Source organism: Asterias rubens, chromosome 15, assembly GCF_902459465.1.
Source record: "Asterias rubens chromosome 15, eAstRub1.3, whole genome shotgun sequence".
In the NCBI taxonomy this organism is placed as follows: Eukaryota; Metazoa; Echinodermata; class Asteroidea; order Forcipulatida; family Asteriidae; genus Asterias; species Asterias rubens.
In genome coordinates this window covers 12774596-12801578 of record NC_047076.1, presented here as the reverse complement: position 1 = coordinate 12801578, position 26983 = coordinate 12774596, and the positions used below count along the sequence as shown (strand labels likewise).

At 38.7% G+C, this 26983-nt stretch overlaps 1 protein-coding gene across 2 annotated transcripts; it reads right to left on the bottom strand.

Moving 5' to 3' along the window:
• Nucleotides 1-592: 592 nt before the first annotated feature.
• Nucleotides 593-26831, bottom strand: LOC117299859 (peroxisomal bifunctional enzyme-like). Of its 2 annotated transcripts, XR_004520120.1 has the most exons (21): nt 26582-26830; nt 25125-25161; nt 23898-24009; nt 23088-23226; nt 21715-21871; nt 20841-20970; nt 20135-20246; nt 19556-19643; nt 18775-18930; nt 18002-18265; nt 17501-17653; nt 16869-16937; nt 16439-16541; nt 15760-15903; nt 15304-15428; nt 14270-14367; nt 13484-13593; nt 12266-12366; nt 3079-3183; nt 1872-1920; nt 593-1151 (listed from the first exon to the last, which is right to left on the bottom strand). XR_004520120.1 is itself a non-coding variant. In XM_033783428.1 (18 exons), exons 1-18 carry the CDS (start codon nt 26650-26652, stop codon nt 12296-12298), a joined length of 2139 nt encoding a protein of 712 aa, XP_033639319.1. In that variant the 5' UTR covers nt 26653-26831; the 3' UTR covers nt 12122-12295. The 2 variants fall into 2 exon arrangements, 1 of the variants encoding a protein (XP_033639319.1); XM_033783428.1 differs by lacking the exons at nt 593-1151; nt 1872-1920; nt 3079-3183 and having other exon boundaries at nt 12122-12366; nt 26582-26831.
• Nucleotides 26832-26983: the final 152 nt, after the last annotated feature.

The window sequence follows — 26983 nt, the reverse complement described above, 5'->3', positions numbered from 1 at the left end:
TCAAATATGAAAAGACACTATTGTCAATGTTGTACCAAAAACAAACAAAAAATCACTTTGCCACCAAATATTTAAAATGTTTACTGGATTATTAATTAAATTTAAGTATTCATGCATTTATAAGCAAAAGGGTAAATAAATCATAAAACAACTTTTATAACAAACAAGGAAAAATAACTGAAACAATGCTAACGCAGCAAAAGTACACATCCTCTGCCATGGTCATAAACATCGCTTGTAATAGCCTTTTAAAAAGACCTCGTAAGTTGTATGTATTGAAACATTTTGGGGAACACTTCGATTCCCAACTTCAGCTTTTTAAGATGTCAAGGAAACAAGTTGTACATTTTACTGGGGTCTAATGTTCAAATACATGCAAGACTTAAACAGTCTTCATTGAGTTCACAAAACTTCATGTAAACATTCTTTTGTCCTTCTGAAAATTAAAAGAAATAGAAAGGATTGACAAGTACATGTAAATAAGTTCCAGAAAAGTATTCCATCTGAAAGCTCACCAACTCTTAAAGTTCATACCAGTATCAATCCTCCAGAGAAATATTTCATCTGAAAGCTCACCGATTCTAAAGTTCATACCAGTACCAATCCTTCAGAGAAATATTTCCATGTGAAAGCTCACTGATTCCAAAGTTCATACCAGTACCAATTCTCTAGTGAAATGTTGTCATGTGAAAGCTCACTGATTAAAGTCAGGCCTGTTTAGCACTGAAACAAAAGGCTCGTTTCATTTTTGAAGTTAAACTGTAATCAAGAATCTTCCCTTGACATTTTTTTTTCCTAGTTGTATTTTTTGAGGGAGGCAAAGAATGGTTACAATGGTTAAATGTTGTGAACTACTCCTTCTCTTCTTAGATTTTCGACACAGCTTTTACAGGTACATTCTTCTATCACCTGATAGGTATGACTGTAGGTCGTTTGATCATCACACTGCATTTCAACAGTATTTTCACTCAATCGAGTTGGACGACAACATTCACAGGAACTTCCCATCTTGAGCCCAAATGTGGTTTGGGCGTAAACATAAGATGGACAAGACCCAGAGCAGCTCGTCTCACGAATCATGTTGGCGGAAATGCAGTTTTTAATCACAAGGTAGTTTAGGTTGCTGTTGTTTTTGCAACTCGGTATGGGAACTGTTGAAAAAGCAGAATGATCATAGGATTGTTATTGACTTTACTGATTGAATAATTTAGAGATTGAGCTTCTAAGAACACTTTAATATTTTAGGGGATGCGATGGGCTATACTTAATAACAGGTTTGTATTTGAGGCACGTGAAAATTCACGACCAATTGCTATTGAGCTCTTTTACTCTAGAACCAGAAAGTCTCATGTTACAAATTCAGGAGATTTTACTCTCTGCATTACTAGTACTACAACACTACATGTTTCAACACCTTTAGTTAAAGCGCATGTGGCACCCCCAGATGTCCTTAAGACCCCAAAATGTTGAGCACGAAAAATATCAGCACTAGATAAGACGTGCGTGTGCATACGCGCCGTTACCTACGCACAAATATTCCTGGTTTTTCATGGATAAGGACGCACCGAGTCACGTGCTCAGGGCAACGAAAAGAAAATGCATACATAAATATTTCATGATCATGAATAACTGACTAGATATAACAGAGTTGTTAAAGGCGCTTCGCCCCTTGCACTGGTCTCTTTTCGTGCGTGACATTTGGGGGTTCTGACGCTGCGTCCGCCTTGAATAAAGGCTATCCTGTGGACCTTCCTTTACTTCTTCCAATTTGAATTTGGAAGTTTTGATAAAGTCCTGAAATTAAGGAAAATTAAATTCTGGAGAACTCAAAACACTTGTTTATAAGTGCTGTATGTTTGGAGGGTACTTACCACAGACTGGGCAGCAGCTTCCTGTTGGAGCACTCTCCATTGTTGAACCCTAGTTGAGATAAGATACAAAAATAGGAGTATATAAGCCTATGGTTGAATAGCACTATCTGATAGGTGAGTGGCTGGAAGAACAACCAGTGATTGTATAGATGGCTTGTTTTCTCAACGTCTTGATTTGGAATATGGCATACCACAGGGATTGATAGTGGGTCCCAAACAGTTCAACATGTACACCATTCCTTTGGGTAACATCCTGCGAAAGCATAGCTTAAAGTTTCACATCTACGCAGATGATACACAGGTATTAACCCACCTCCCAATGACTTAACCACAAGGAATTGAGTTGCTTATGATGTCACATGAGTAGGGCACCTTTGCCTAGAGGTCAAAGGGGGTTGTCCATTGGCCAATCATATGCACAGCGCGTACATATATGTGCATTTCTGTTATTTCCTCATCAGTGTACAGTACCTCCAAGCATGCAACTGCAACTTCACCAAAAAAAGAGGAAATTACAAAATGTTACTGCTTTGTATAGGATTTTTCAATTTTGAATGGTATAACTGAGATTAAAATAAAGAGGAAATCAGCTGATCCGAAGAAAAGTGGCATGCCTGTACCCAAAGATGGTGGCTTGATGAGGTCAATGCTTAAGGTTTATTCTAGACCTGGAACATCCTGGGTTTACAAAATACAGGTTTTGACACAATGCGGACTATTTTCTTTCTCTTTGAAAAATTAAAATTTAAATTTGTACATGTATATATTTTAACACAAATTTAAGTATTTGAAGAAACAGAAATGCGTATGTAAAATTCATTAGGATTGGGACCAACTTGGTCGGGAATATACAAATAAATGCAAGGCTTGTAGACTCTAAGGGTTGTTGGATTTACATGAGACTGAAAACATGGCAACATCAGGGATGTGAAAGGTTGTTTAAAACAAACAACTGAACTATGAGCGCAAAGCGCAAAAGCTTGCAACTCGAAAGCATGCAAGCTCAAAAACTTGCAAGCATGAAGCCCAAAATTAAACCCAACACTGCTATCTGGGACGACTATATGTGTTCATTTTGGTTTGTTTTTCTGGGGGGGGGGGAGGAAGGGGGTCCAGAAATCTTTATTTGTGGAGGGTAAAAGAAAACCCCAAAAAACAGAATTCCGTTTAAAATCTGAGAAATTACATTCCTGCAATATGGACTTACCTCTGGACACTCGAGTGGATCACACTCCGGTTGTTTCACGATAATTCCACCCTCCTCGCAAATTCCATAATGGCATGGCTCTTCAATGATTACAATCTCTCCTTTCTAAATGATTAAACAAAAAAAAATTTTGGTTTATTTTCAGATTGTTTTGAGACTAAAATTACTAAAAGAGAGAAAACTTTGATGAGGAGATCAAGAATCAGGAATGTACAGGAAATTTCATTTAAGAGGTTTCCTGCATGACTCTCTGCACCAGAACATAACTCAACATGCAGTGCAAAAAAAACGTATCTCGATTTGCAACAAAAATATGGCACAATAATGCTCAGATGGCGCTTTCCTGTTTTGTGTGTCCAAATAGGCTCTTTCAAAGGCAGTGGACACTATTGGTAATTACTCAAAACAAGTATCAGCATATTAATTTTGGTTTTTTACACATACACCGATGTGTGTTAGCACTGTATACTCAGTACTTTCCCGAGTCCCGTGAAAAAATATCACAGGCATGTTACTCGGGTGGGATTCGAACCCACGACCCTTGCAATTCTAGAGCAGTGTCTTACCAACTAGACTACCGAGGTTGCCCGGCAGCTAGAGGCAGTTCGAATCCTATGTTTTGGCAGCGGGTACCGCAACGATATAATAGATGTTAAATTTGCATCGGGGATGAAGAATATTAATTTTGGTTTTTACCCATACACCGATGTGTGTTAGCACTGTATACTCAGTACTTTCCCGAGTCCTGTGAAAAAATATCACAGGCATGTTACTCGGGTGGGATTCGAACCCACGACCCTTGCAATTCTAGAGCAGTGTCTTACCAACTAGACTACCGAGGTTGCCCGGCAGCTAGAGGCAGTTCGAATCCTATGTTTTGGCAGCGGGTACCGCAACGATATAATAGATGTTAAATTTGCATCGGGGATGAAGAATATTAATTTTGGTTTTTACCCATACACCGATGTGTGTTAGCACTGTATACTCAGTACTTTCCCGAGTCCTGTGAAAAAATATCACAGGCATGTTACTCGGGTGGGATTCGAACCCACGACCCTTGCAATTCTAGAGCAGTGTCTTACCAACTAGACTACCGAGGTTGCCCGGCAGCTAGAGGCAGTTCGAATCCTATGTTCGTGGGTCGTGGGTTCAAATCCCACCCGAGTAACATGCCTGTGATATTTTTTCACAGGACTCGGGAAAGTACTGAGTATACAGTGCTAACACACATCGGTGTATGGGTAAAAACCAAAATTAATATTCTTCATCCCCGATGCAAATTTAACATCTATTATAAGTATCAGCATAAAACCTCACTTGGTGACGAGTAATGGGGAGAGGTTGATAGAATAAAACATTGTGAGAAACGGCTCCCTTTGAAGTGACGTATTTTTCGAGAAAGAAGTAATTTTCCACAAATTTGATTTTGAGACCTCAAGTTTAGAATTTGAGGTCTCGAAATCAAGCATCTGAAAGCACACAACTTCGTGTGACAAGGGTGTTTTTTCTTTCAGTTATCTCGCAACTCTGCTCCGACGACCAATCGAGCTCAAATTTTCACAGGTTTGTTATTTTATGCATTTGTTGGATACACCAAGTGAGAAGAACGGTCTTTCACAATTACCAGTGTCTTTAATCGAGAAGACGTCATAAAACTTGCGTTCAACGTAAACACTATTTTAGGACATTTGCACTCACATAAAGACATTAATCAGAGTAAAATCATTGGTCTCTGTGACGGCAGTTTCATTTCTACAGAGAAACTCAAGAAGACCAAGTGTGATCAACCAAAACCCTGACATATCACTTGCTTGCATTTTAATACCGCATGCTTACTTTCATCTTTACAAGTGGATATACCTAGCCCCCCCGAATCCAACACAACAGAAACCCAGAGATGTCAAACTCACTTCATGATGTTTGAAGCTCTGAAAGGAGTGGATAGTAAAAGGTCTTGATGCTTCGATAAATATACTGTGCTTGTCTTCAGGAGACAAGCACAGTTTACTCTTCAATAAAATGAGTCCCCACCGGCTCTTTTAAATCGCCAACACTCCTCCCAACATTATGTCATTATCGGTCGTATTGTCATTATCGGTCGTATTGTCATTATCGGTCGTATTGTCATTATCGGTCGTATTGTCATTATCGGTCGTATTGTCATTATCGGTCGTATTGTCATTATCGGTCGTATTGTCATTATCGGTCGTAGTACAGTATGACCGATAACAATTTTTTTTTGAAAAGACGAGTACAGCACCCCAGTTACTGGGTCTAATGTTCAAGCAGGTTTACTCGTTAGAGCCTTCACTTCCCATTACAAAGCATTTAAAGGTAAAGTCATAGATTGGCTTTTACCGCTTCAATGGCGATTTATAGACAAAACAATTTCAAAAGATACTTTAAAAGTCCACAAGTGAAAGCTTCAGCTGAATACATTTTCACAAGAATGTCCAATCTATCCATGTCTAGAAAAGTTCCAGTGGATAAACCGCAAATCTGGCGGCAGTATTCATGAATGGACACCAACCCGGAGGAATCTGAGAAACATTTTATCTCAGATTAAAATGTTTCATGATTCATAGATCAAAAAATGTTTTGTGGTTACAATTATCCAAACCATACTATTTTAAAGTTTGTGCGTCTGTATTCTATCCAATTAGTTTCATGCTGCATGGAAAAAGCGATATAAATTGAAATTATATTTTGTAAAAAAAACACCTTGAATTATTCATATATAGAACATCTGGCTGATAACACAAAACAATTAAAACACAACAATACATGTAGGTTGAAAAGTCAAATGAAAGTGAAACATCTGTTGCACTTACAGTGTGCTTGTGCAAAGTTCAATGTTAGCTGTTTATTGTGGCGTGTCATGTCCTAGTGGTTAAGAGCACCAGACTGTTTCTGATCAGTAGAGTGTGGGTTAGAGTCCCAGTCGTGACACCTGTGTATTTTTAAGCAAGACACTTATTCCATGATACTTTGTCCTTCGGATGGAACATAAAGTCATTGGTCCCGTGTGTTGTGTTACGCACGTAAAATAAACCAGTGCACTTATTAAAAAGAAGGGTTTCCCTCACCGAAATTCTTGAAGAGAAACCCGTTTTTTTTCCTGCTAGAAACATGTTTTTTTCCTGTTTTAAACTTAAAAACAGGAAAAACACATGTTTTTTTCTGTTTATTAGAAAATGCATCAAAGTTGAGGACTGTTTTAAATCTGTTTTTATCATTGAAACATGTTTTTTCTCTGCTTTTTGTTTCTTGACATAGAGTAATTTGAAGAGTGGTTGACTGTTTTTAACTGGGTTTTTTTCAGGACATAGAGTATTTTGAAGAATGCTTTCACTGTTTCTTTGCTGTTTTGGGGGACTTAGAATACTTTGAAGAGTGGTGACACTGTTTATTTGCTGTTTTTTGGGACATAGAATATTTTGACGAGTGTTGACACTGTTTCATTCCTGTTTTGGGGGACTTGGAACATTTTCAGGAGTGGGAACTGTTTCTTTGCTGTTTTGGGGGACTTAGAATACTTTGAGGAGTGGTGACACTGTTTATTTGCTGTTTTTTGGGACATAGAATATTTTGACGAGTGTTGACACTGTTTCATTCCTGTTTTGGGGGACTTGGAATATTTTCAGGAGTGGGAACTGTTTCTTTACTGTTTTGGGGGAACATCATACTATTGTGCAGTCATGGTTACACACTGGTACCAACACACCCACATTTGCACACAACGGAGCTAGGGTGCTCATTGGGCAAAAGTTTAACAGGACACCAGTTGTGCTTGAAGTGAGAGGAGTGCAAGCTATTTCTGGAGTGGTTTTTCTTCCAAAATCATGCATTTCAAGTTAAACTTAATTAATGGAAGCAACAAGAGATTTGCTGCTTAGTTTATTTTCAGCAAGACGGGTTTTGTCCGATGCTGAGCGAAGCCCAGCCCTGGGCTACCAATTATTGTTAATCCTAAGTATGCATTCAAAGACAAAATTGCAGTATTGAATAATAATTTGTTCAAATAAAGTTTTTACAAACAAACGCACTGCCCCTAGGTCTTGCTACATCCGTTGTAATGGTGAGCAAAGCTTTGCTAGCTTTTCAAAGTCAATTATCATTAACTAGTTTGTGCATCTGTATTCTATCCATTTAGTTTCATGCTGCATGGAAAAAGCGATACAAATTGAAATGATATTTTGTAAAAAAAACCTTGAATTATTCATATATAGAACATCTGGCTGATGACACAAAACAATTAAAACACAACAATAGGTTGAAAAGTCAAATGAAAGTGAAACATCTGTTGCACTTACAGTGTGCTTGTGCGAAGTTCAATGTTAGCTGTTTATTGTGGATTTGTTTACCCGAGGGCGGCGGAGGGCTTTACCATTTCATAGCTGGAGTGGTGTTGTGTTGAAAGAAATCATTTAACAATTATAATTTTTGGATTTATTTTACTTTTTGACCAAAAAGTGATGATGTTTTTGACCGAAAAGGTATTTATGAATGGGAATCAAAGTGTGTTAAATCGGTTTTCAACTGGTGGTTTAAACCCGCCGAGGTGGTGTATTTTTGTTATATGTGCTGATAGTGCGCTATTAATTTCAACATGATTTACGGTTTTGTGAAGGATTATTATAGTCGAACCCTGATAAGATTAAAGAGCAGGAAAAGGTCCTGCTTATAACAAGCAAAATGTTAGGTCCAAAGTCTTTATTTTCCTTTGTTTTCCATTACTGTTAATTGTACAAGGTATACTTGTAACAAGGTATATTCATTAAGTCCCACCCAAGTACCATAAAGGTGTTCGACTGTATATGTTGGATTACAAGTAAGATTCCATTTGGTTCTGTATATTATACACTTGAATCTCCTGTGTGGCTTACTTCCAGCATAAAATTCCAGATCACACATAAAACAAAAAGTAAATTTGACAACTGTATGCTGGTCCTGTAAAAAGACCGTTTTGATATTATTAGTTTATTTTTCACACAATATTATGTGTATTATATTGACTGTAATTGCATCACATTCTTGTACTTAATTTGTTCTCAGTATATGCTACAATACTTGCCTTTCAAAAATTGAAAAGAATAAGATGTTGATCTTAAAGTTTTAAAAGCTATCAGGAAAAAAAGTATAATTAAGTTTAGAACTAGGCCTAATTGGAATATTCTCTTATTTGCTGTTTACTTTGTCAGTCTCATAGATTTGATCTTTTCTAAGTCTTTGTAATGATTCGATTCAGGGATATACTCGTGGAAATCATTATTAACATATTGAACTATTGAACTGTCATTCTTCGCATAAATATTTGTGAAAAATCTCAGACCAACTCTAGTTTTGAAAAACAGTTGTTTTTAAAACAGTTTCTTTTATTATACACTTTCATTTAAAAAATGAAACAAAAAGTCGTATCCCCTTAAGGTAAATCCCTGGCTGCTGCTTCCCAGGTTGTATCGTAATTTGGGCAAGATCCCTGGCTACACGGCAGTTAACGGTTGTATGGCTTCTGACTGGCACCCCCGAACAAAGGTATTGACAAAATAGGGACACCGCCAATATAAGGCTAGATAGCTCAGTTGGTACAGCGCCGGCACGTTAATCCGGAGGTCGTTGGTTCGAATCCCACTCTAGTCAATTCTTTGTTCACCCCCCAAATTTTTTTTTTAATTAATTGGACGAGAACAATTTATTCTAATTAAAAAAATATGTTTAGGAAAAAAGAACACTTCAACCAAACAAGATAAATCAAAACTAAATAAATTCGAACAAAACAAACAAAACAACGGTTTGAAAACACAAATTCTGTCGGAGGAACCTTTTTTGTTGTTACTATATTTATTGACTTTCTATCATTTAAAGACAGTGGACACTATTGGTAATTGTAAAAGATTAGTCTTCACAGTTGGTGTATCTCAACATATGCATAAAATGTGAAACTGTGAAAATTTGAGCTTAGTCGGTCGTCGAAGTTGCGAGATAATAATGAAAGAAAAAACACCCTTGTCGTACGAAGTTGTGTGCTTTTTGATTGCTTCGAGACCTCAAATTCTAAACTTGAGGTCTCGAAATCAAATTCGTGGAAAATTACTTCTTTCTCAAAAACTACGTCACTTCAGAGGCAGCTGTTTCTCACACTGTTTTAAACTATCAACCTCTCCCCATTACTCGTAATCAAGAAAGGTTTTATGATGATAATTATTTTGAGTAATTACCAACAATGTCCACTGCCTTTAAAGGGATTGTAGAGCTGTTGTGGTATAAGTTATTGTGAGAAACGACTCCCTCTGAAGTAGCATAGATTTTGAGAAAGAGGTAATTTCTCACAAAAATAATCAAAGACTTCAAGCCAGAAGTCTTTTATTCCTATCTGAAAGCACACAAATTCTTCCAACAAGGTTGTATTTTCTCTCATCATTTTCTCGCAACTTCGATAACCAATTTAGGTCAAATTTTCACAGGTTTGTTATTTTATGCTTATGTTGGGATACACCAAGTGAGAACACTGGTCTTCGACAATTACCAAACGTGTACCTTCCCTTAAATTATTCACAAGTTTACAAAGAGTTACATTAACACTGATCAACAGTGCATTTAACGTATAACTACAGGTATATATAACTGCGGTATATATCAATAATTAAACAAAGACACCAACATTCATTTAAAGTTGTTACTACATATTTTATTGACAATTATTATTTATTTATAAAAATAAATTATACAACTTGGAGGGTTTTCAAATTATGTTACAATCATCTCGAAGTATCAAGTGATTAACATTACGCAAGTATGATACCCCTTTCACACATATGTAGACACCGCTTCTACTACGGAGGAAAAGTGGCCAAGAGCGTGGCCAATCGCGGGCAAAACATGTGAGGATCTCCATGGTTTGGTAGCTACATTCTCTCTCATATTTGAACATGCTCAAAATAAGCGTAGTTGCTTGTAGCAAAAAATAAGCAGAGCAAAATTTGATTAAGAACGTAGTTGGAATGCCATTATCGTACAAGCAGCGTGGTAGCATTGTGGTGCGATCTCTGTGGTCGTAAATAAAAATATAGCGTCGTCTGCAACCATTTCGAAGTAGAAACAACCGCTTGGTCGGCATTGGTCTTGGTGTTATCGTAGTGGCAGCAAGTCAGCAAGGCTTTTGACATAGAAGCAGTACAGTCGTGATGCAGTCTTTAATTTGAAAAAATGCTGGATTTTGACGTAGATAGCGCCCCGAATTGATAACTTCTTGAGAATTGGGTGATCGGCTTGGTCTTTGAAAGGTCGCAGAGCTGGGTTACGGAGTAAAAGATAAGTTTACCATGTCCTAAAATTAAACCTGTTGAAATCTTGCAAATTCGTTTTATCCTTACAATTCATAAATAAGGAGGCTCCTCTGTATTCTAATTGGAATTATAAAACTAGACCCTAAGTACAATTTGCATGATGACCAAGGAAAAAGTTGCAAATTAATTCTGCGCATTAATCCTCGATTCGTGAAAACAAACTTTTATAGTGTATGAATTTGATGTTAATTTTGCTTTCATCAAAATTAACACCTCTTAAATCGATGCGGTATACACTGCTAACGCAAAGGTGTTGAAGTGCCTCTTAGGACCGAGCTAGCTCGGTGGTCTAGTAGTAAGACATCTGGGCTCTGTTTCATGGCTCTGCTTACCGCCGAATTCTGTGCTTCAATCACGTCCCAGCTTATGTGCAAGCGCCAAATTTCTGCGTTAGCCTTGTAAGCGTAGAATGCCTAGTAACGCGGAGTACGCACGCGCAGAAGCCAAAATTCGCAGCTAACCCGTGAAATACGCTTGCCGTAAGCACAGAATTCCCTGCTTCCGTAAGCGCCAATTCTGTGCTTACGGTAAGCAGAGCCATGAAATTGGGCCCTGCTCTTGCAATGAAAAGGTTGTTCCTTTTTTCGCAGAATTCTGGAAAGTACTGAGTATACAGTACTTAATAAGCGTCAGTGTAAGGGTACAAACAATTTTACGTTCCAAATGTTCAACTGCGAGAACTTGTTTGCCACCACATGGAGGCAATTTGATTTCATATAAGTTACAATTGTATATCCATGACACAATACAATTCGGAGGTTTGTTTTAACTCACAAACAGCCAAAAAAACAGCAAAATAAAATGACCAAAGATTTTAACTTAAAGGGAAGGTACACGTTTGGTAATTACTCAAAACAAATATTAACTTAAAAACTGACTTGGTAACGAGCATTGGGGAGCTGTTGGTAGTATAAAACATTGTGAGAAACGGCTCCCTCTGAAGTAGCATATATTTTGAGAAAGAGGTAATTTCTCACCAAAATAATAAAAGACTTCTAGCCAGAAGTCTTTTATTTCTATCTGAAAGCACACAAATTCGTCCAACAAGGGTGCTTTTTCTCTCATCATTTTCTCGCAACTTCAATGACCAATTTAGCTCGAATTTCCACAGGCTTGTTATTTTATGCTTATGTTGGGATATACCAAGTGAGAAGACTGGTCTTTCGCAATTACCAAACGTGTACCTTCCCTTTAAAGCTAGGATCATAGACTGGTATGTATTCCAACAACTAATCACCATCAAAACTTATTTGGTAAGGAGCACTGCAGCTGTTGATAAAACAAACTATTTTGAGAAAGGATTCTCTTTCAAGTTTGGATAGTTTTTCATCCCCAAAAAGTTTGAATCTGTAAAACAATTCATGCATAAATGTGTCTCTCAGAGATCTGAGGGTCGGTGGTTGTTTGTGAGTGCTGCGGCCAGAGATGAGGTTGGTGCACGCTGTCACCTCGCTAAACATAGAGGGATTTGACCTTCTCTCGGAGTAAAAAGACACAGAGTTCAGCTGAAACTTTCACATGTGACATTTTATTGTATCCTTCTTGTATTGTTGCGGTACCCGCTGCCAAAACATAGGATTCAAACTGCCTCTAGCTACCGGGCAACCTCGGTAGTCTAGTTGGTAAGACACTGCTCTAGAAATGCAAGGGTGGTGGGTTCGAATCCCGCCCAAGTAACATGCCTGTGATATGTTTTCACAGGAAAGAACTGAGTATACAGTGCTAACACACATCAGTGTGTATGGGTAAAAACCAAAATTAATATCTTTATCTTGTATCTTGCTTGATGTTTTTGCCTTCAATTAAGCAATACATTGACAAAAACCAATCTATGAACCTACCTTTAAGATTCCATGAACGTTTTGAGATGATTAGAGTTTATTGGCCAGTTGGAGAGTCATCTTCTTCAGAAATCCAGCTGGTTGCCAGTAGCTACTTTGATCTGCCCCAAAAACAAAGAGAATCAAGAAATAATCATGGAGGATATTGATAAGAAAACCATGTTAGATTCAGCATTTTGTCCACATATCACTTCCAACAACATTCGCTGAGTGACAAAAAGAAGTTTCTCAGCGAATGTTGTGGAAAGTGAGAGGGGGACAAACTGCTGAGTAGTGGATACCATGGGGAGTTATTGGATACCATAGGGAGTGAGTTGATGCTGAGAAAACAGATTTGAGCTGATCTGGGTTGAACAAGCCAAAATTTACTATAGAACAATTTAAACCAACGACCGCTGGATTAGCATGCTGGCGCTCTAACATCTGAGCTATCTACATGTACAAGAATGTATAATGGCAGACTCCCTATCTTGATTGTATTGTAAACTTGTGTGTGATTCCCTGGCTACGCAGCAATTTAACTAGCCTTGTTAGAGAAATGGTAGATACTATAGGTTTGCACAGTGTGGTTTGGGTGTATAATGTACATGCACACGGACAAATTTACCCCAACCAAGTACACATGTACATTGTATGGTGTCCACCATAGCTCAAAACGGCTTTTGGATATAAAATGGCCTCTGACTGGCACCCCTGAAAAAGATATTGACAAAATAGGGAGACTGTCAACAAAGGGCTGGATAGCTTATTCAGGCAAGTTCACCAGGAGATTCTTAGTTCAAATCCCACAAAATTGTTTTGGGTTAAACCCATAGAAATAGAACCTGGAGAACGCCGAGTGTCTCAAATGTGCGTGCGGTTTCGTTGTGAGACCGTTTTTACGGTCGCGCGTACGCCTTTTTTTTAAGTGTGCATGGCAAAATATTTTGCCATACAGTAGACATCACATTGACCAATGAAAACAGTAGAAACGGTCTGTGTGCGATGCCATCTTGACATTTTGCCATACATGCGTGTTACAAGATGCCTATTCTGCCATACACGCGTGTCAGTTGGTGATTATTTTGCCATACACACGTGTCACGTGGTGATCTTTTTGCCATACATGCGTATCGCGCGATATCGATACGCCGCGTCCACAGACAACACAGAGGGCGGCCAAGCTCAGCATTCTCCAGTTTCAATTTCTCTGTTTAAACCCAAAGGAATGTTACTTACGGAAGGTCTTTTGGTAGTGCAGGAGGCGCTCATAGATACGTTGAAGTCCGACTTGCTTGGCATAGAACATGGGGCCTCCAGTATGCCTTGGCCATCCATAACCGCACAACCTGGAAAATAAGTAAACAATAATAAAAATGTAAAAAATAAAATTCATGGCCTGGCATTTTGACTCTAGACGAGTCCTACACGAAGACTGAAAAAAAGAAAAAAAGTTGAAACCCCAAACCATCAATTATTTTGTGCATTTAAACCAGAGGTCCTTTTGGTTGCTAATTAGTTTGCATTAGCTAGTTCTATTTTCTAATAAGAAGAAAAGAAAACAAAACAAAAGAGGAGCAAGTTAAAATGGCTGTGGGAACGGAAGTATCTTGAGGGGTCATTTAAACACAGCCACTAAACCTGCTTCTGTTAGACTTGAACTTAGCCTGTTCAACATACTCAGTAAAGCAACTGCAATGAGGCTCCCAAAGATTTTCAAAAGAAGGGGCCATTCTGGATCAAAAGTTTTGAAGTTTTTTTGCAAAATGATGCTGAATTGAAACAAGGTCTTTGTAATGTTTTCTACTAGGTATTTATTTTTGTTTTAAATGCCCTAATATGCAGTCTGGAGCATTTTAAATGGTTTTACCGTCATGAGTTTTGTAAAATAAGTAGTACAAATAATATATTATTATTTTTTGTTTGCGTTTCTGACGAAATTTTCTCTGTTGAAACAAAATTTGCGTGTATAGGCCCGACGGACTAGCTAGTGCAAGGGGGAGAGCCCCGTCACTGACTACTTACCATACAATATCTATATCTTCCATCTTGTTTGCGATTCCTTCTTGTAAAATTTTGAACCCCTCATTGATAAGAGGATAAAGGCACCTCTCAATTATTTCCTAAAAAGTGAAAAAGAGATAGACACGTTAGTAGGTCATTTTTTCTACAACAATTTTGTTTTCTGAAGTAACATAGGTTTGAGAAAGAGGTTATTTCACAATCAAATAATCAAAGACTTCCGGCCTGGAAAACTTTTACTAGGCATGGAAACACACAAATTCATGCAACAAGGATGTGTTTTTTTTTTTTCATTATTCTCTTTCAACTTTGATAACCAAAAATTAGTCAAAATTTTCACAGATTTGTTTTTTTATGTAAACATTATGTTGGAATAAACCAAGTGAGAATAATGGGCCCAAATTTCATAGAGCTGCTTACGCATTATTGCTTATAACTCTCTGCTAAGCAGAAATGGTAGTTTAGCTGGTAACCTTATTCTGGTAAACATAACTTTGTTTTGCTTAACTTCTTTTTGTGCTTAAGCAACTCTATGAAACTTGGCGCAGGTCTTTGACAACAACCAATGGTATCCAGTGCCTTTAACTTGTTTTTGCCTTTAAAGGCACGGGACACTATTGGTAATTACTCAAAATAATTGTTAGCATGAAAACCTACTTGGTAACGATCAATGGAGAGTTGTTGATAGTATAAAACATTGTGATAAACGGCTCGCCCTGAAGTAACATAGCTTTCGAGAAAGAAGTAGTTTTCCACTAAAATATTTGAATTTGATTCTGAGACCTCAAATTTAGATTTTAAGGTCCCGAAATCAAGTATCTGAAAGTACACAACTTCATGTAATACGTGTAACAGTGTGTATGGGAGTTTTTTCTTTCATTATTATCTCGCAACTTCAACGACCAATTGAGCTCAAATTTTCACAGCTTTGTTATTTATGCATATGTTGAGATACACCAAGTGAGAAGACGGGTCTTTGACAATTATCAAAGGTGTCCAGTGTCTTTTAATATTGAAACACTTAATTTGAATCTTACATCTGGGTAGATCTTCCTCCTCTTGATGCCATGTTTATTTGAGAAGTCCACAATGAGTTGCTCCACCTCTGGGTCCCTCTCTGGGATCCTACCTCCGGGCTTGCCGTAGTTGTACCAACCTTTACCTGGTACACAAAAGTAAAACAGGGTATTTTTTTTTTTTGTGTTTTTTGGAGATGATCAGTCTCCTGACGATGACTAGAGCAAGCTAGTCGAAACGTTGAGACCAATTCAGAACTGACTCCGCGGCAGTACAGTTATTACGATCCTATAAGCTAAAGTAGTACACACATGGTGTTAGCCCAAACCAAATATACATTGATACCTCACCATACAATGCCTCAAATCCTTTATTAGATGAAATTGGGCCCTGATTGAATGAACTTCTTCCTCCAAAGAAAAAAAAATAAAAAAAAAAATAAAAAAATAAGCGAGTTGGTGGATATTTGAACTTGCCTGATTTTTGACCCAGGCGGCCCATCTCTGCAATGGTATCCGGCAATGGACAATATCTCTGTCCGTTTCTATAGCGAGCTGATGCGGTATTCCCAGTGCCAATTAGTCCTTGCTCCTGGCGACCTTTATATCCGATATCCAATCCTGAGATTCAAATAACAATACAAAAATAACGTCATAAATTTGTCAATATTGAATTGGTAAGAAAAAAGCTTGTCTAACCAGTCTAAGAACACAGATTTACATAAAACTTACAGGGTTTATAAATGATGATGATAGTAGAAAACATCCCTTCAAATATTTCTGTCCGAAACATCCTATTTGATGAGAAATAAGTAAAACTTATTTCACGTTTGGAGTTTATCACTCAGTGAGCATTTTATTCATTTGTTTTTTTATCAATGTCATGCAAAATGTGCACTGTATTTTTTTTTTAAAACCAGATGGCCGATAGATTTCAAACTTCTACAGGTTTGTCGGTTTATGTACAATGTATGTGGTGTATTACGTAAAGGAGCTTACACTGCCAGCAACTGTTTTGTAAGCCAAAACCAACTCTGTAATGTTCCATTAAAGGAAGAGGCTAAACGGACGCATCCTTTTAAACAAGTAATTTTAAAACCTCAACTCAGAACACTTGTTATCTCTCTAGCCTTTTTACTCTACTACAGATATTCACCAGATAGATCCGTTGCCTGAAAAATCCCCATTGGAAACCCAAAGTCTCTCAGGGCCTGGTCAATCTCATGGGGAAGACACCCTTCCTCCAATAGGAACAACGCCTGTTTAAAGAAAAACAACTAGCAATAGTCGGTATACCATGTGCAAGTCGCATTTTTAAACAACACTTGAAGTGACTTAACCAATCATTAGTCATTACACGTGTTCTTGCTCACAAGTGCACCGTTGGCGGAGCCTAATGGATCCATGTATTGGTTAGGAGGCCACGTTTGAATGTGTGATACAAATAAGTCAAGGAGTGTTTAAACACAGTCCAAGGAAAATGAGGCAAAAGAGGGTTTTATCAGATGTACGTGCACGATAAAGGAAATGTTTGTCGAAATGCTAGAAATTACCCATCAATCTCATTCATAGAACAAAATACTCACTTCAGTCACGTATCTTGCCATCATTCGATTACCAACAAACCCATGACAGTTACCGACCAGAACTCCAATCTGAGAAACAAATTACAAAGCTTAATTAAAGGCAGTTGCACTAGTGGTAATTACTCAAAATAATTATTACCATAAAACCTTACTTGGTAACAAGTAATGGGGAGAGGTTGATAGTATAAAGCATTGTGAGAAACGGCTCCCTCTGAAGTGACGTAATTTTTGAGAAAGAAGTAATTTTCCACGAATTTGATTTTGAGACCTCAGATTTAGAGCTAGGGCTTAAGGCTAATTTTGCAGAAAGAAAATCCATCTTTCCCGAAAAAAAATTGTTTGAAAACCCTGATATCACGTTCAATACTCTGCAGGGTATCTCGGGAAAGAAACCAGAATAAAACAGTCCTTTCCTCTGGCAACACCACATGTAATTCCTTTTCCAAAAAGAGGACTTAATTTGATAATGCACAAACTAGTGGGGTCTGCGATTAACATCTATTTGGGAAAATATTCCAAATGGAGCTAGACAATTGTAGTTTAATCTAGTATAGATCTCATATAATACCTGTACATATACATACATCCATTTGTGTTTGCTTTTTTATTATTTATAACTAAGCCCTGCGTACCTTTTTTAATTTCTTGCTGAGATCCATCACAGTTGCCATAGCAACAGCTGACGTCTTTTCACCATAGATGTTCTCCACTAGTTTCATGACATGAGCTGGAGCGAAGAAGTGCATCCCAATGACGCTTTCTGGTCGCTTGGTTACAGCAGCCATCTTGGTAAGGGGATGACAATTGAAAAATAAACAGAATAGTTTGCAATATTTAAATCAAGCTCAAAAATGGCTTATTGACTCCCTGAATGGACCCTAGTCAATATCTATACTATATATAAATGCACTCATGTTTGGATGCGAAACCCGTCTTTACCCGGCTTGACAAGCTCAGCCTTAATTTTGGGAACTCATTGTTGAACTCTAGCATTCACAGTGGTCGGCTTCCTCCTAAGAGGAATAATAACTTAAGAATTTCCGACCAGTTGTCTTCTATTAAATGTCACACTAAATGATACAAAACCAGCCAAATTCCATCCCTAGTTATTATTATTGTCACTCATGACAAACCTCATCTATATTCAGCCCCGACGTGTTGCTAGCCAAGATGGCGTCCGGCTTACAGACGGAATCCAGCCTGGCAAAGATCTCTTTCTTGACTTTCATGTTCTCGAATACGGCTTCAATGACAATGTCTACTCCTCTTAGATCCTCGTAGTCCAGGGTCGGCTTGAGGAGGGTCTGCAACCTCTGGGCTTGGGACGCTGTAGTCCGCCCTTTCTGGACGTTGTAGCCAACATACCCCTTAATTGTCTCCACTCCACGCATAAGAAACTACACAGAGGGTGTCAAGTTGTAACAAAATATTAATAATAAATATTAGTTGTATATAGCTTCAGGATATGAACCAACAACCTCCGAATGGCTCGCCTGAACAATGATATTGACTAATAGGGAGACCGCCAACAAAGTTTTGGATAGCTCGGTTGGTTCACCGTAGCTTCCAGGCCTGAGGAAACCTGCAATAGACCAATCCATTAAGCTCTGCCCCATTGCGTATTGACCAATCACAACCCATTGCGCCACCAAAAGTCTGACAAAATAAAATCAGATACGCATGCGCGTATGCTTGGTGTGCGCGGCAGAGTTGTGCAGAATGGCATTTGATAGGCTCACATGTTCTTGCTCACACGTGCGCTGCGGGCGCAGCCTAATGGATCGGTCTATTATTGGTGAAACAAAAACACAGGTGTTAACCCCTAATCTTTCACAATAAGTGTACAGTCAACAACAATTTAGCATGTGTACAAATCATCCCTGTGATTAAATGAAACAAATCCCACCTTTTCGTTTTGCTCGACTAAGTACGTAGGTATGCCGATTGAAATCAACGCCATGGTAATACCAGCTCCCATCGTGCCTGCACCAATCACTGCAGCTGATCTGATCGGCACAGGCTTGGCCGTCTTGTATCCAACACCTTTACTGGGCACCTCCCACTGAAAAAGGACAAAGTAAATACCAAACGATAAGTTTCAGGATTTGTTTTTGTTTGTTATGCAAGTCGCCAGACACACAAGGCCTGAAGGCCACTTCAAGGTCTGAAGGCCACTTCAAGGTGTGGGCTACAATGTGTTTTTGTTAGGGGCCCTTGCCACCTACTCCTGGGGCGAAAACAAGGTTACCCCTTTACAGTCCATCAGAAACCCTGGCTGGTAGAGCAGAAAGCACTACCTCCCCAAAAATTACATCAATGATCAATGATAATTTGTTCCACCCTTACACTGATCTGTATTCATTCATTCATTCTTGCTCTGTTTGTGTATTTAATTTTTCATTTTTTCTCTGCATTTTTTGTATTCCTTGTGATGCGCAGTAGAGTATATTTATGTAGTTAACTGCGCAATATAAATGTCTGTTTTATTATTATTATTTTATTATTCATTCAGTTGATGCAGAGCATCGAATGATGGCCCTCCAATCTCGGGTGTCCCATTGCTGTACGCAGCTCCTACCGTTGCATGCCAGAGTTCCGGCACGAGGTGTAATCAGTAATTTCCCGATATCTGTGAGACCAAACTTACAGGCAAAACAGTCGGGTGGGATTCGTACCCACAACCTTACCTTAGCAACAGACCGTTCTGCAAAGAATGCGTGCTGTTGCGCCCTCGCTTGACCAGATGTCATCAAAGTCATCATCAACTCAGCCTCCCTTAGAGTAAATTGAGAAAAAAAAAAGGAAAAAAAATTATCCATGCCTTGGACGGCACCTTTTGTTGTTGGCTAAATTCCTTTAGGACTTCTGAAAAATAGTGAAATGACTTGAGTAAAAATTAACGTGAGATTAGCTCAACCTACTGAGCCATCTAGCCCTAGGTTTCCGATCTCCCTGCATTGTCTATATCTTTGTTCGGGTGCCAGTCAATAGCCAAACAACTGTTAACTGCTGTATATAGCCAGGGATCACAAAACATAGGGAGATCGCCAACCAAGGGCTACAAAGCTCAGTTGGTGTAGATTGCCCGCCTGTTATTCCAGAGGTCAATGGTCCAAATCTCGCTCTAGTCAATTTGTCTTTAATCATTTAAATCTTGCCCAATCAGTTTCTCTCGTGGTTTATTATTTGATACCAAGAAAAACTTGGCGTGAAATCTTTTCATCCAACGTAGTTACCCCGTAGATAAAAAGGCACATTCTCCTTACCTCTGGAGTCCCTCTTGATAGGTGGGGCATATGAAAGCAGCTTCTACGGATTGAAGGCAAACTAGGGGAGCTATGGCACCTCTTGAGGTTCGGATTACACTCCTCCGCATTTCTGTTGAGAAGAGAGTAAGGAGCATTTACAGACGGGATTTAAAAACACTGGACACTATTGGTAGTTGTCACTTAGTGTATTTCGACATGCATAAAATAACAAACGTGTGAAAATTTGTGCTAAATTGGTCGTTGAAGTTGCGAGATAATAACAAAAGAAGAAAAAACCTTGTCACACGAAGTTGTGTGCTTTCAGATGCATGATTTTAAAAATCTAAATCTGAGGTCTCAAAATCGAATTCGTGAGAAATTACATCTTTCTAGAACACTACATAACTTCAGAGCCGTACCTCACAATGTTTTACACTATCAACAGCTCTCCAATGATTGCTAACTACTAACAAGTAAGTTTTTATGCTAACACTTATTTTGAGTTATTACCAATAGTATCCACTGCCTTTAATGCACAGAAATACGTAAGTAACTGGAGTGAGAGGACAGGAAAAAGGAACAGAGGTAGACAAAGAAGAAGATAGAGAGATGACATCAAAGTATATGCAGGAACAACACGTTAACATTTAAACCATAGAAATATGAACCAATTTGCCCATCAGTAATATCGCTGCAATTAACCAAAGCATTCAAACGAAATTACCGTCAAAGATTTTGTGAACATCTTGGGGCGCGTTTACTTTCCAGTCACTAATGCGTCTTGGACCTACAGGTTGATTAGCGACGGACTTGGCGAAGGAAATACCATGTTTGACGATGTCACCATCAACGACCTGAACAAAGAAAAGCAACAAAAAAAAACGTTTGTGGATCTTACTTCATCAAGTACACATTTAAAAACAAACATTTTTTATGAGATCTCGACATCACACGGCCGGACGACTGCAGTTAGCTGATTTGGGCTATCAACCCAACTGCCACCAAGGGCACATTGCCACCTACTTCTGGGGCTAGCCCTCAGGCATGTTATCTTGGGTGCATTCTTCCCATACTTTTATGAATTTTTAAGAATTCTAGAATTGCAAAGGTCTTGGGTTTGAATCCCAACCGAGTAATAAAGTACTGAGTAAACAGTGTTAACACACATAATAATATAAATAATAATAATTGATTTTTATATAGCTCTTTATCACAGCCCAAAGGGTGTGTCAAAGCGCCTGCATTATTAATAACCTGACACTGGGCCTAAATTAATTCCTTAAACTATCTCAACAACCCGAGGAGTTTACAGCCTGTGATGCGAGTTAGCGCGCTCCAAGCTAATCATTCACATAAACCATCTCTGCCCTCACAGGAACCCATTTTACCCCTGGGCGGACAGAAGCAATGGTTTAGAAGTAGTGGTTAAGTGTCTTGCTCAAGGACACAAGTGTCACAACCAAGATTCGAACCCACATCCCTACACCACCTGAACTTGAGTCTGATGCTCTTATCCGCTCGGCCACGACACCCCACACATCGCTGTGTATGGGTAAAACCAAGTTAATCTTTATCCCAAGGCAATCTATTACACCTACCTTGTCTACAATTCCTTTGCTTAGGGCCTGTTTGGCTGATACAGGTCTCCCCGATGTGATCATTGTTAGAGCATCAGTTACTTCGGTTACTCTGGGTAGTCGCTGGGTACCTGAACCTCCGGGCAGTATGCCTAGGCTCACCTCTGGAAACCCTACCCTGTAAACACAGGGAAACAAAATGTCAAGAAAAGGTTTAGAAGAAGATAAAGCTGTTGTTGAATGAGGGAAATACAATAACGATTCAAGGCTCCCTTTCTAGAAGACGATTTGCAGAGCTCGAACTTTACATTTGACTGCAGACCAAAGGCGAGTAGTACTTTGCAAAAATTACTTGAGACTAGACAAGTCCGTCGATATTTTTTTTATTTTATTGAAGACTCCCTTTCTCGAGGATGATTCAGGCCTGATACTTCGCAGAGGCAACAAAGGCGATTGCCTCCATGCCCCCTAGTCAATGCCTTGTTGCCCTAGAAATGATCGTGTAGAAACTTCAAAGTTCCTCGGTTTTTAGGGTGCCCTTTACCAAAGGAGAAAATGTCTTGGTGTCTTTTTTTAGCATACAGGCATGTGCATACATGTAATACCACCTAAACAAAGAGTACAGTGCCAGGGAATGAATTTTACACTAAACTGCATGCCTGGGGCTAGTAGTTTTGGTGTCAGGCCAGTAATTTTTACCAGTCAAGTCTAATGGTATTGAGTTTATAATTGAATATTAATGTTGAGTCTGTTGAAATACTTTTTAAGGTCAACATTTGTCATAATTTTAATTAGACAGAAAGGCAATATTATTCAATTGAAAAGCACAAGACATAGTTGGCCCGAGGGTAAAACCACTAGCCTCTGGCCTTTTGTCCAGGGTAATATTTGAGTCCTGCCTTACCAACACTTGTAGCAGTAGCCAGTAGCCAGTAGCAGTAATACAGTGCTATAAACTGGGCAATCTTGGTAGTCTAGTTGGTAAGACACTGCTCTAGAATTGCAAGGGTCGTGGGTTCGAATCCCACTCGAGTTATATGCCTGTCAAATCTTTTCACAGAACTCGGGAAATTACTGAGGATACAGTGCTAACACACATTGGTGTGTGTAAAAACCAAAAATAAAATACAGCTTTACCTACATTCCATCTTTTCTAGTGCCTTATCAACATTTGTAGCCGTAGCCAGCATTTTTAACAGTGCTAGCTACCGGGCAATCTCGGTAGTCTAGTTGGTAAGACACTGCTTAGGAGTTTCAAGGGTCAAGGGTTCGGATCCCAACCGAGTAATATGCATGTGATAATTGTTCACAGGACTCGGGAAACTACCGAGTACACAGTGCTAACATACATCTGTCTATGGGTGAAAACAAAATTAAAACACGGCGATACTTACATTCCATCTTTTCTGATGATGCGATAATGGCAGCCGAGAGCTAACTCTAGTCCTCCACCCAGTGCTGTACCATGAATCGCTGCTACGACAGGCTTCTCAGATGCCTCAATAGCATGGATGACCTCAATGATATTAGGACCTGATGATAATAAACAAAGAATCATTTATGTCTGGTGTTGATGTGCTTTGTTAAGGGAATACAAATGTGTTTTGGGCATATTGCAAGACGAGACAGAGGGAAATCTTAAGAAGCCGTGCATGTTGCTGGCTGCGCTGGAAGAGGAAGATTCAAAAGCTAGGTGGACTGACAACATTTGTGCAAGAATGAGCGAATGACGACCGAGCTGGACAGGGAGGCTGGGAGGGAGTTCATTTCTCGGACCACCAAGGGACAGTTGATGCCATAATGGACTTAAAGGGCACGTTGCCTGTGATCGGGTGAGTTGATCTATGAAAGGCGTTTGAAAACCGTTTGTTTTAAAATGCATGGTTTGAAAGATAAAAATAAAATATAATGATCCACCTAAAAATGCCTCGAAACTGCATGGTTTTCCTTATACATTGTGAACTAACACGGCACGCTATTTTGTGAAGTAAAATTGACTCCCCAAAAAGACCGACTGTGTTAGTTCGTAAAGTAAAAGGATAACACGCAATTTAGAGGCATTTTCTGTGGATACTTAAATTTTACTTTTAAAACATCTTTCCAACCATGGACACAAACGGTCTTCAAACACTTTTCATGGACCAACTGTCCCTTTAAGAGAGAGAGGCCCTAAACATTATTGATCATAACGTTCTATAGCATACTCTTATTAGCCTTAGCTGGCGAGTTAAACTCTGAGATATCTGCACCAGCTGGGAAGGTGCGGCCATCTCCACACAGTACTACACTCTTGACAGTGGGGTTAACACTGGCTTTCTGTAAATACAAAACACACACAAGAAGAAACAATATGAACAATGTGAATTTACGTTGAAAGTTTAGGACACGCTAACAATTCCAGTAACATTCAAGTGTTGACTTTGATTCTCATAAAAATACCTTCAATTTTTATACAGTACTGATGCATTTAGTATACTCCCTATAGACAAATGAGATTTATATTCTCTTAGTGCTTGTTCAAGTAAAAACAGTTCAATGCATGTTAAACTTATGGCAGGAATGTTTTTTATGATTCTCAGTTTGATTCTGGTCTCGTGGAAACAATTCTGGTACAGTTTACATTTTGTGGTCCCCCAGTCTGCAGTCGGGTCCGAAGCACTTATTTGTTCTACCGAGGTCATGTTATGCAGTCACTATCAACATCACAAGGTTATCGTTTACCTTTCAAGATATTTAAGATTATCAATCTCTTAAATCTTTGATTATCAAATAAATACCAAGCATATCACGCTATGGTTTCTGTCCTAGGCCATGTACAATTTAAACGGCAATTATAATGTAAAAATGTGCAAAATCATGCCTGCGGCAATGACACTGCTCTATATTTCAACACCCTATGTGCCCAACCCCCTTATGTGATTCACACAATAGGGTTAGTGTGAGGGTTAAGGTTAGGATAAGGAAAATATCCTGGGGTGTTGGAACATAGGAGTGTGACCTACAGGAAGTCAAGCACTACATGTATACATGCTTCTTTTAGAAGTAAAACATGATATATTGGTCCTTCTCACCATACATCCTGTATCACCATTTTGGTGTCAAGATGGGCACAAAGGAATAGACATGGCAGGCGTGCATTGCGCGTACTAGATGTGTTCTGCATCAAGTACAGCCAAGAGATTTTGTTTACAGCGAATGTTTCGCAGGAGTTAAACACAGGTCAACTGTTGCAAATTATTTTTTTGCGAATTTTTGATTTCAGCATTCACTTTCACAGAAAGTATGAACAGGGCCTAAGGGGTTAAATAGCAATGACCGTCTTGAAAACAAGATCTCACAAACCCTATATAATTTTCCTGGAACTTGTTTAAATTTAAGCACTCTGATGTTGTGTTTTAAAGATAAAAGAGAGGACACACAAACTGGCTTACTTGTAGACACTCCACTATTCCTGATCTGACCGCAGATCTGTAACAACAATATTAATAATACGTTTTTAATAATAATGGAAACTTTTTAAGTTGTAATATCAGCCACAAGCGGCACTCATGGTAAACAACAAACAAACAACGACAGTTACATGACGTACAATGTAGCATCAGTGTAGTTAAAATAAAGCAAAACAAAATGTTTCTGTAATGCAGACAAGTTTTGTGCTCTTTTTTTAGCTTCTCCCCACCCCCTCCCAATCGATGATTTACCAGGTTGTTTTAAGGAGTGAAAAGTTGCGAAGTTCATAATCCCCAATGCCATGGGCATTATACAGCACAATTCAGTTCAATTAAATTCAATTTGATTTAATTCTTGAAGTTATATTCAATTCAATAAAACATTTATTTTGGTATTGTTGTTGCCCACATAGTAGTAGATAACTGATGTTTCATAATATTAACACTAACAGTTACTATCAATCAGTAGCCAACATTTAACATCATTTCAAAACATATAATTCAAAACTTAGGACTGGAGCCTTTAAAAAAAAAAAAATTAAACAGGAATTACTGGACACTTTTGGTAATTGTCAAAGACCAGTGTTCTCGCTTGGTGTATTTTCAACATGCATAAAATAACAAGCCTGTGAAAATTTGAGCTCAATTGGTCGTCGAAGTTGCGAGAAATGAAAGAAAAAACGCCCTTGTCACCTGAAGTTTAGTGCGTTTTAGATGCTTGGTTTCGTTACCTCAAATTCTATATATCTGAGGTCTCGAAATCAAGCTCATGGAGAATAACTTCTTCCTCGAAAGCTACGCACTTCAGAGGGAGCTGTTTCTCACAATGTTTTATACCATAAACCTCTCCCCATTACTTGTCTTCAAGTATGGTTTTGTGGTAATATTTGTTTCGAGGAATTACCAACAAGCCTTTTTGAGGTATGTCGGACACAATGCTACAACACTGTTGTCATGGTTGTGGTAAATCTGTGCGTATATTATTAGAAATAGAACGTATGTTATTCAGTGAAGTGCGCATTTTAGGCGATATGCGGCGTTTACACGTAAACCTAATGACCACCAACATGGTGAGCGTGACATCAGTCGCGGCGTGTGACGTGTCCGCCATACTTCAAAAAGGCTTATATAATGCCCACTCTTTTAATTAACAAATGCTGGGGCATCCAACACAACCTTAATTGTATTTAGAAAACAAGCATTAATAGCAATTCTGTTTCAAGGAAAACCATAACATTAACGCACTCCTGAAGTTGTGGGTGAAGTAGCATTATTATATTTGTTAGCAAGAGGTAACTTTAAAAACAGCAACCAGTGGTGTGGACATGACTCGCATCGTCACTGTGGCATCTGATTTACACATGTACGTTATCGCACGAGTGCGACTTTTAACTTTGTCCACAATACAACTGGTTGTTTCAATGCCCTGTTGTGCTTACCCGAGAGCGTTGACAGGGGGGTATTTCACTTTCAAAACAGCCACATCGTCAACTAGTGTCAGCTCTGCCATTTTGAGGGAAAAACAGACCGTGGTTGTCTGCAGCTACCTCTCTTTGCACTTTGCTCTCTGACGACAACGTGCATTGCTTTCCACACACAACATGTGTAACGTGCACTCCGACCTCCCCTTGCCAAAAGAAAGGTAAACATTTACAACCTATGGAACGCCTAATGAAGCTCGGATCGGGAGAGGGCGCCATGGGGGAACAACCGTAACTAGAACCTGCTTTTGCAACAAGCAAACGAATTAATTTCGTGGCTAATGTTTATTTTGCATCACTATTTCTTTTAACTCTGCAGTGTTAATGTTTTTATTTAGTTTAATTTTAGATTGTGATTGA

Bases quoted from the DNA above. Each gene is read 5' to 3' on its own strand.
- LOC117299859 (XM_033783428.1), bottom strand. From the start codon at position 26,652: ATGGCAGAGCTGACACTAGTTGACGATGTGGCTGTTTTGAAAGTGAAA. The intron at 16,938-17,500 runs GTACGCAGGGCT...TTTGTTTCTCAG, and splicing joins TCAGCAAGAAATTAAAAAAG to ATTGGAGTTCTGGTCGGTAA. The intron at 14,368-15,303 runs GTAAGATTCAAA...TTCACTTTTTAG, and splicing joins GGAGGAAGATCTACCCAGAT to GAAATAATTGAGAGGTGCCT.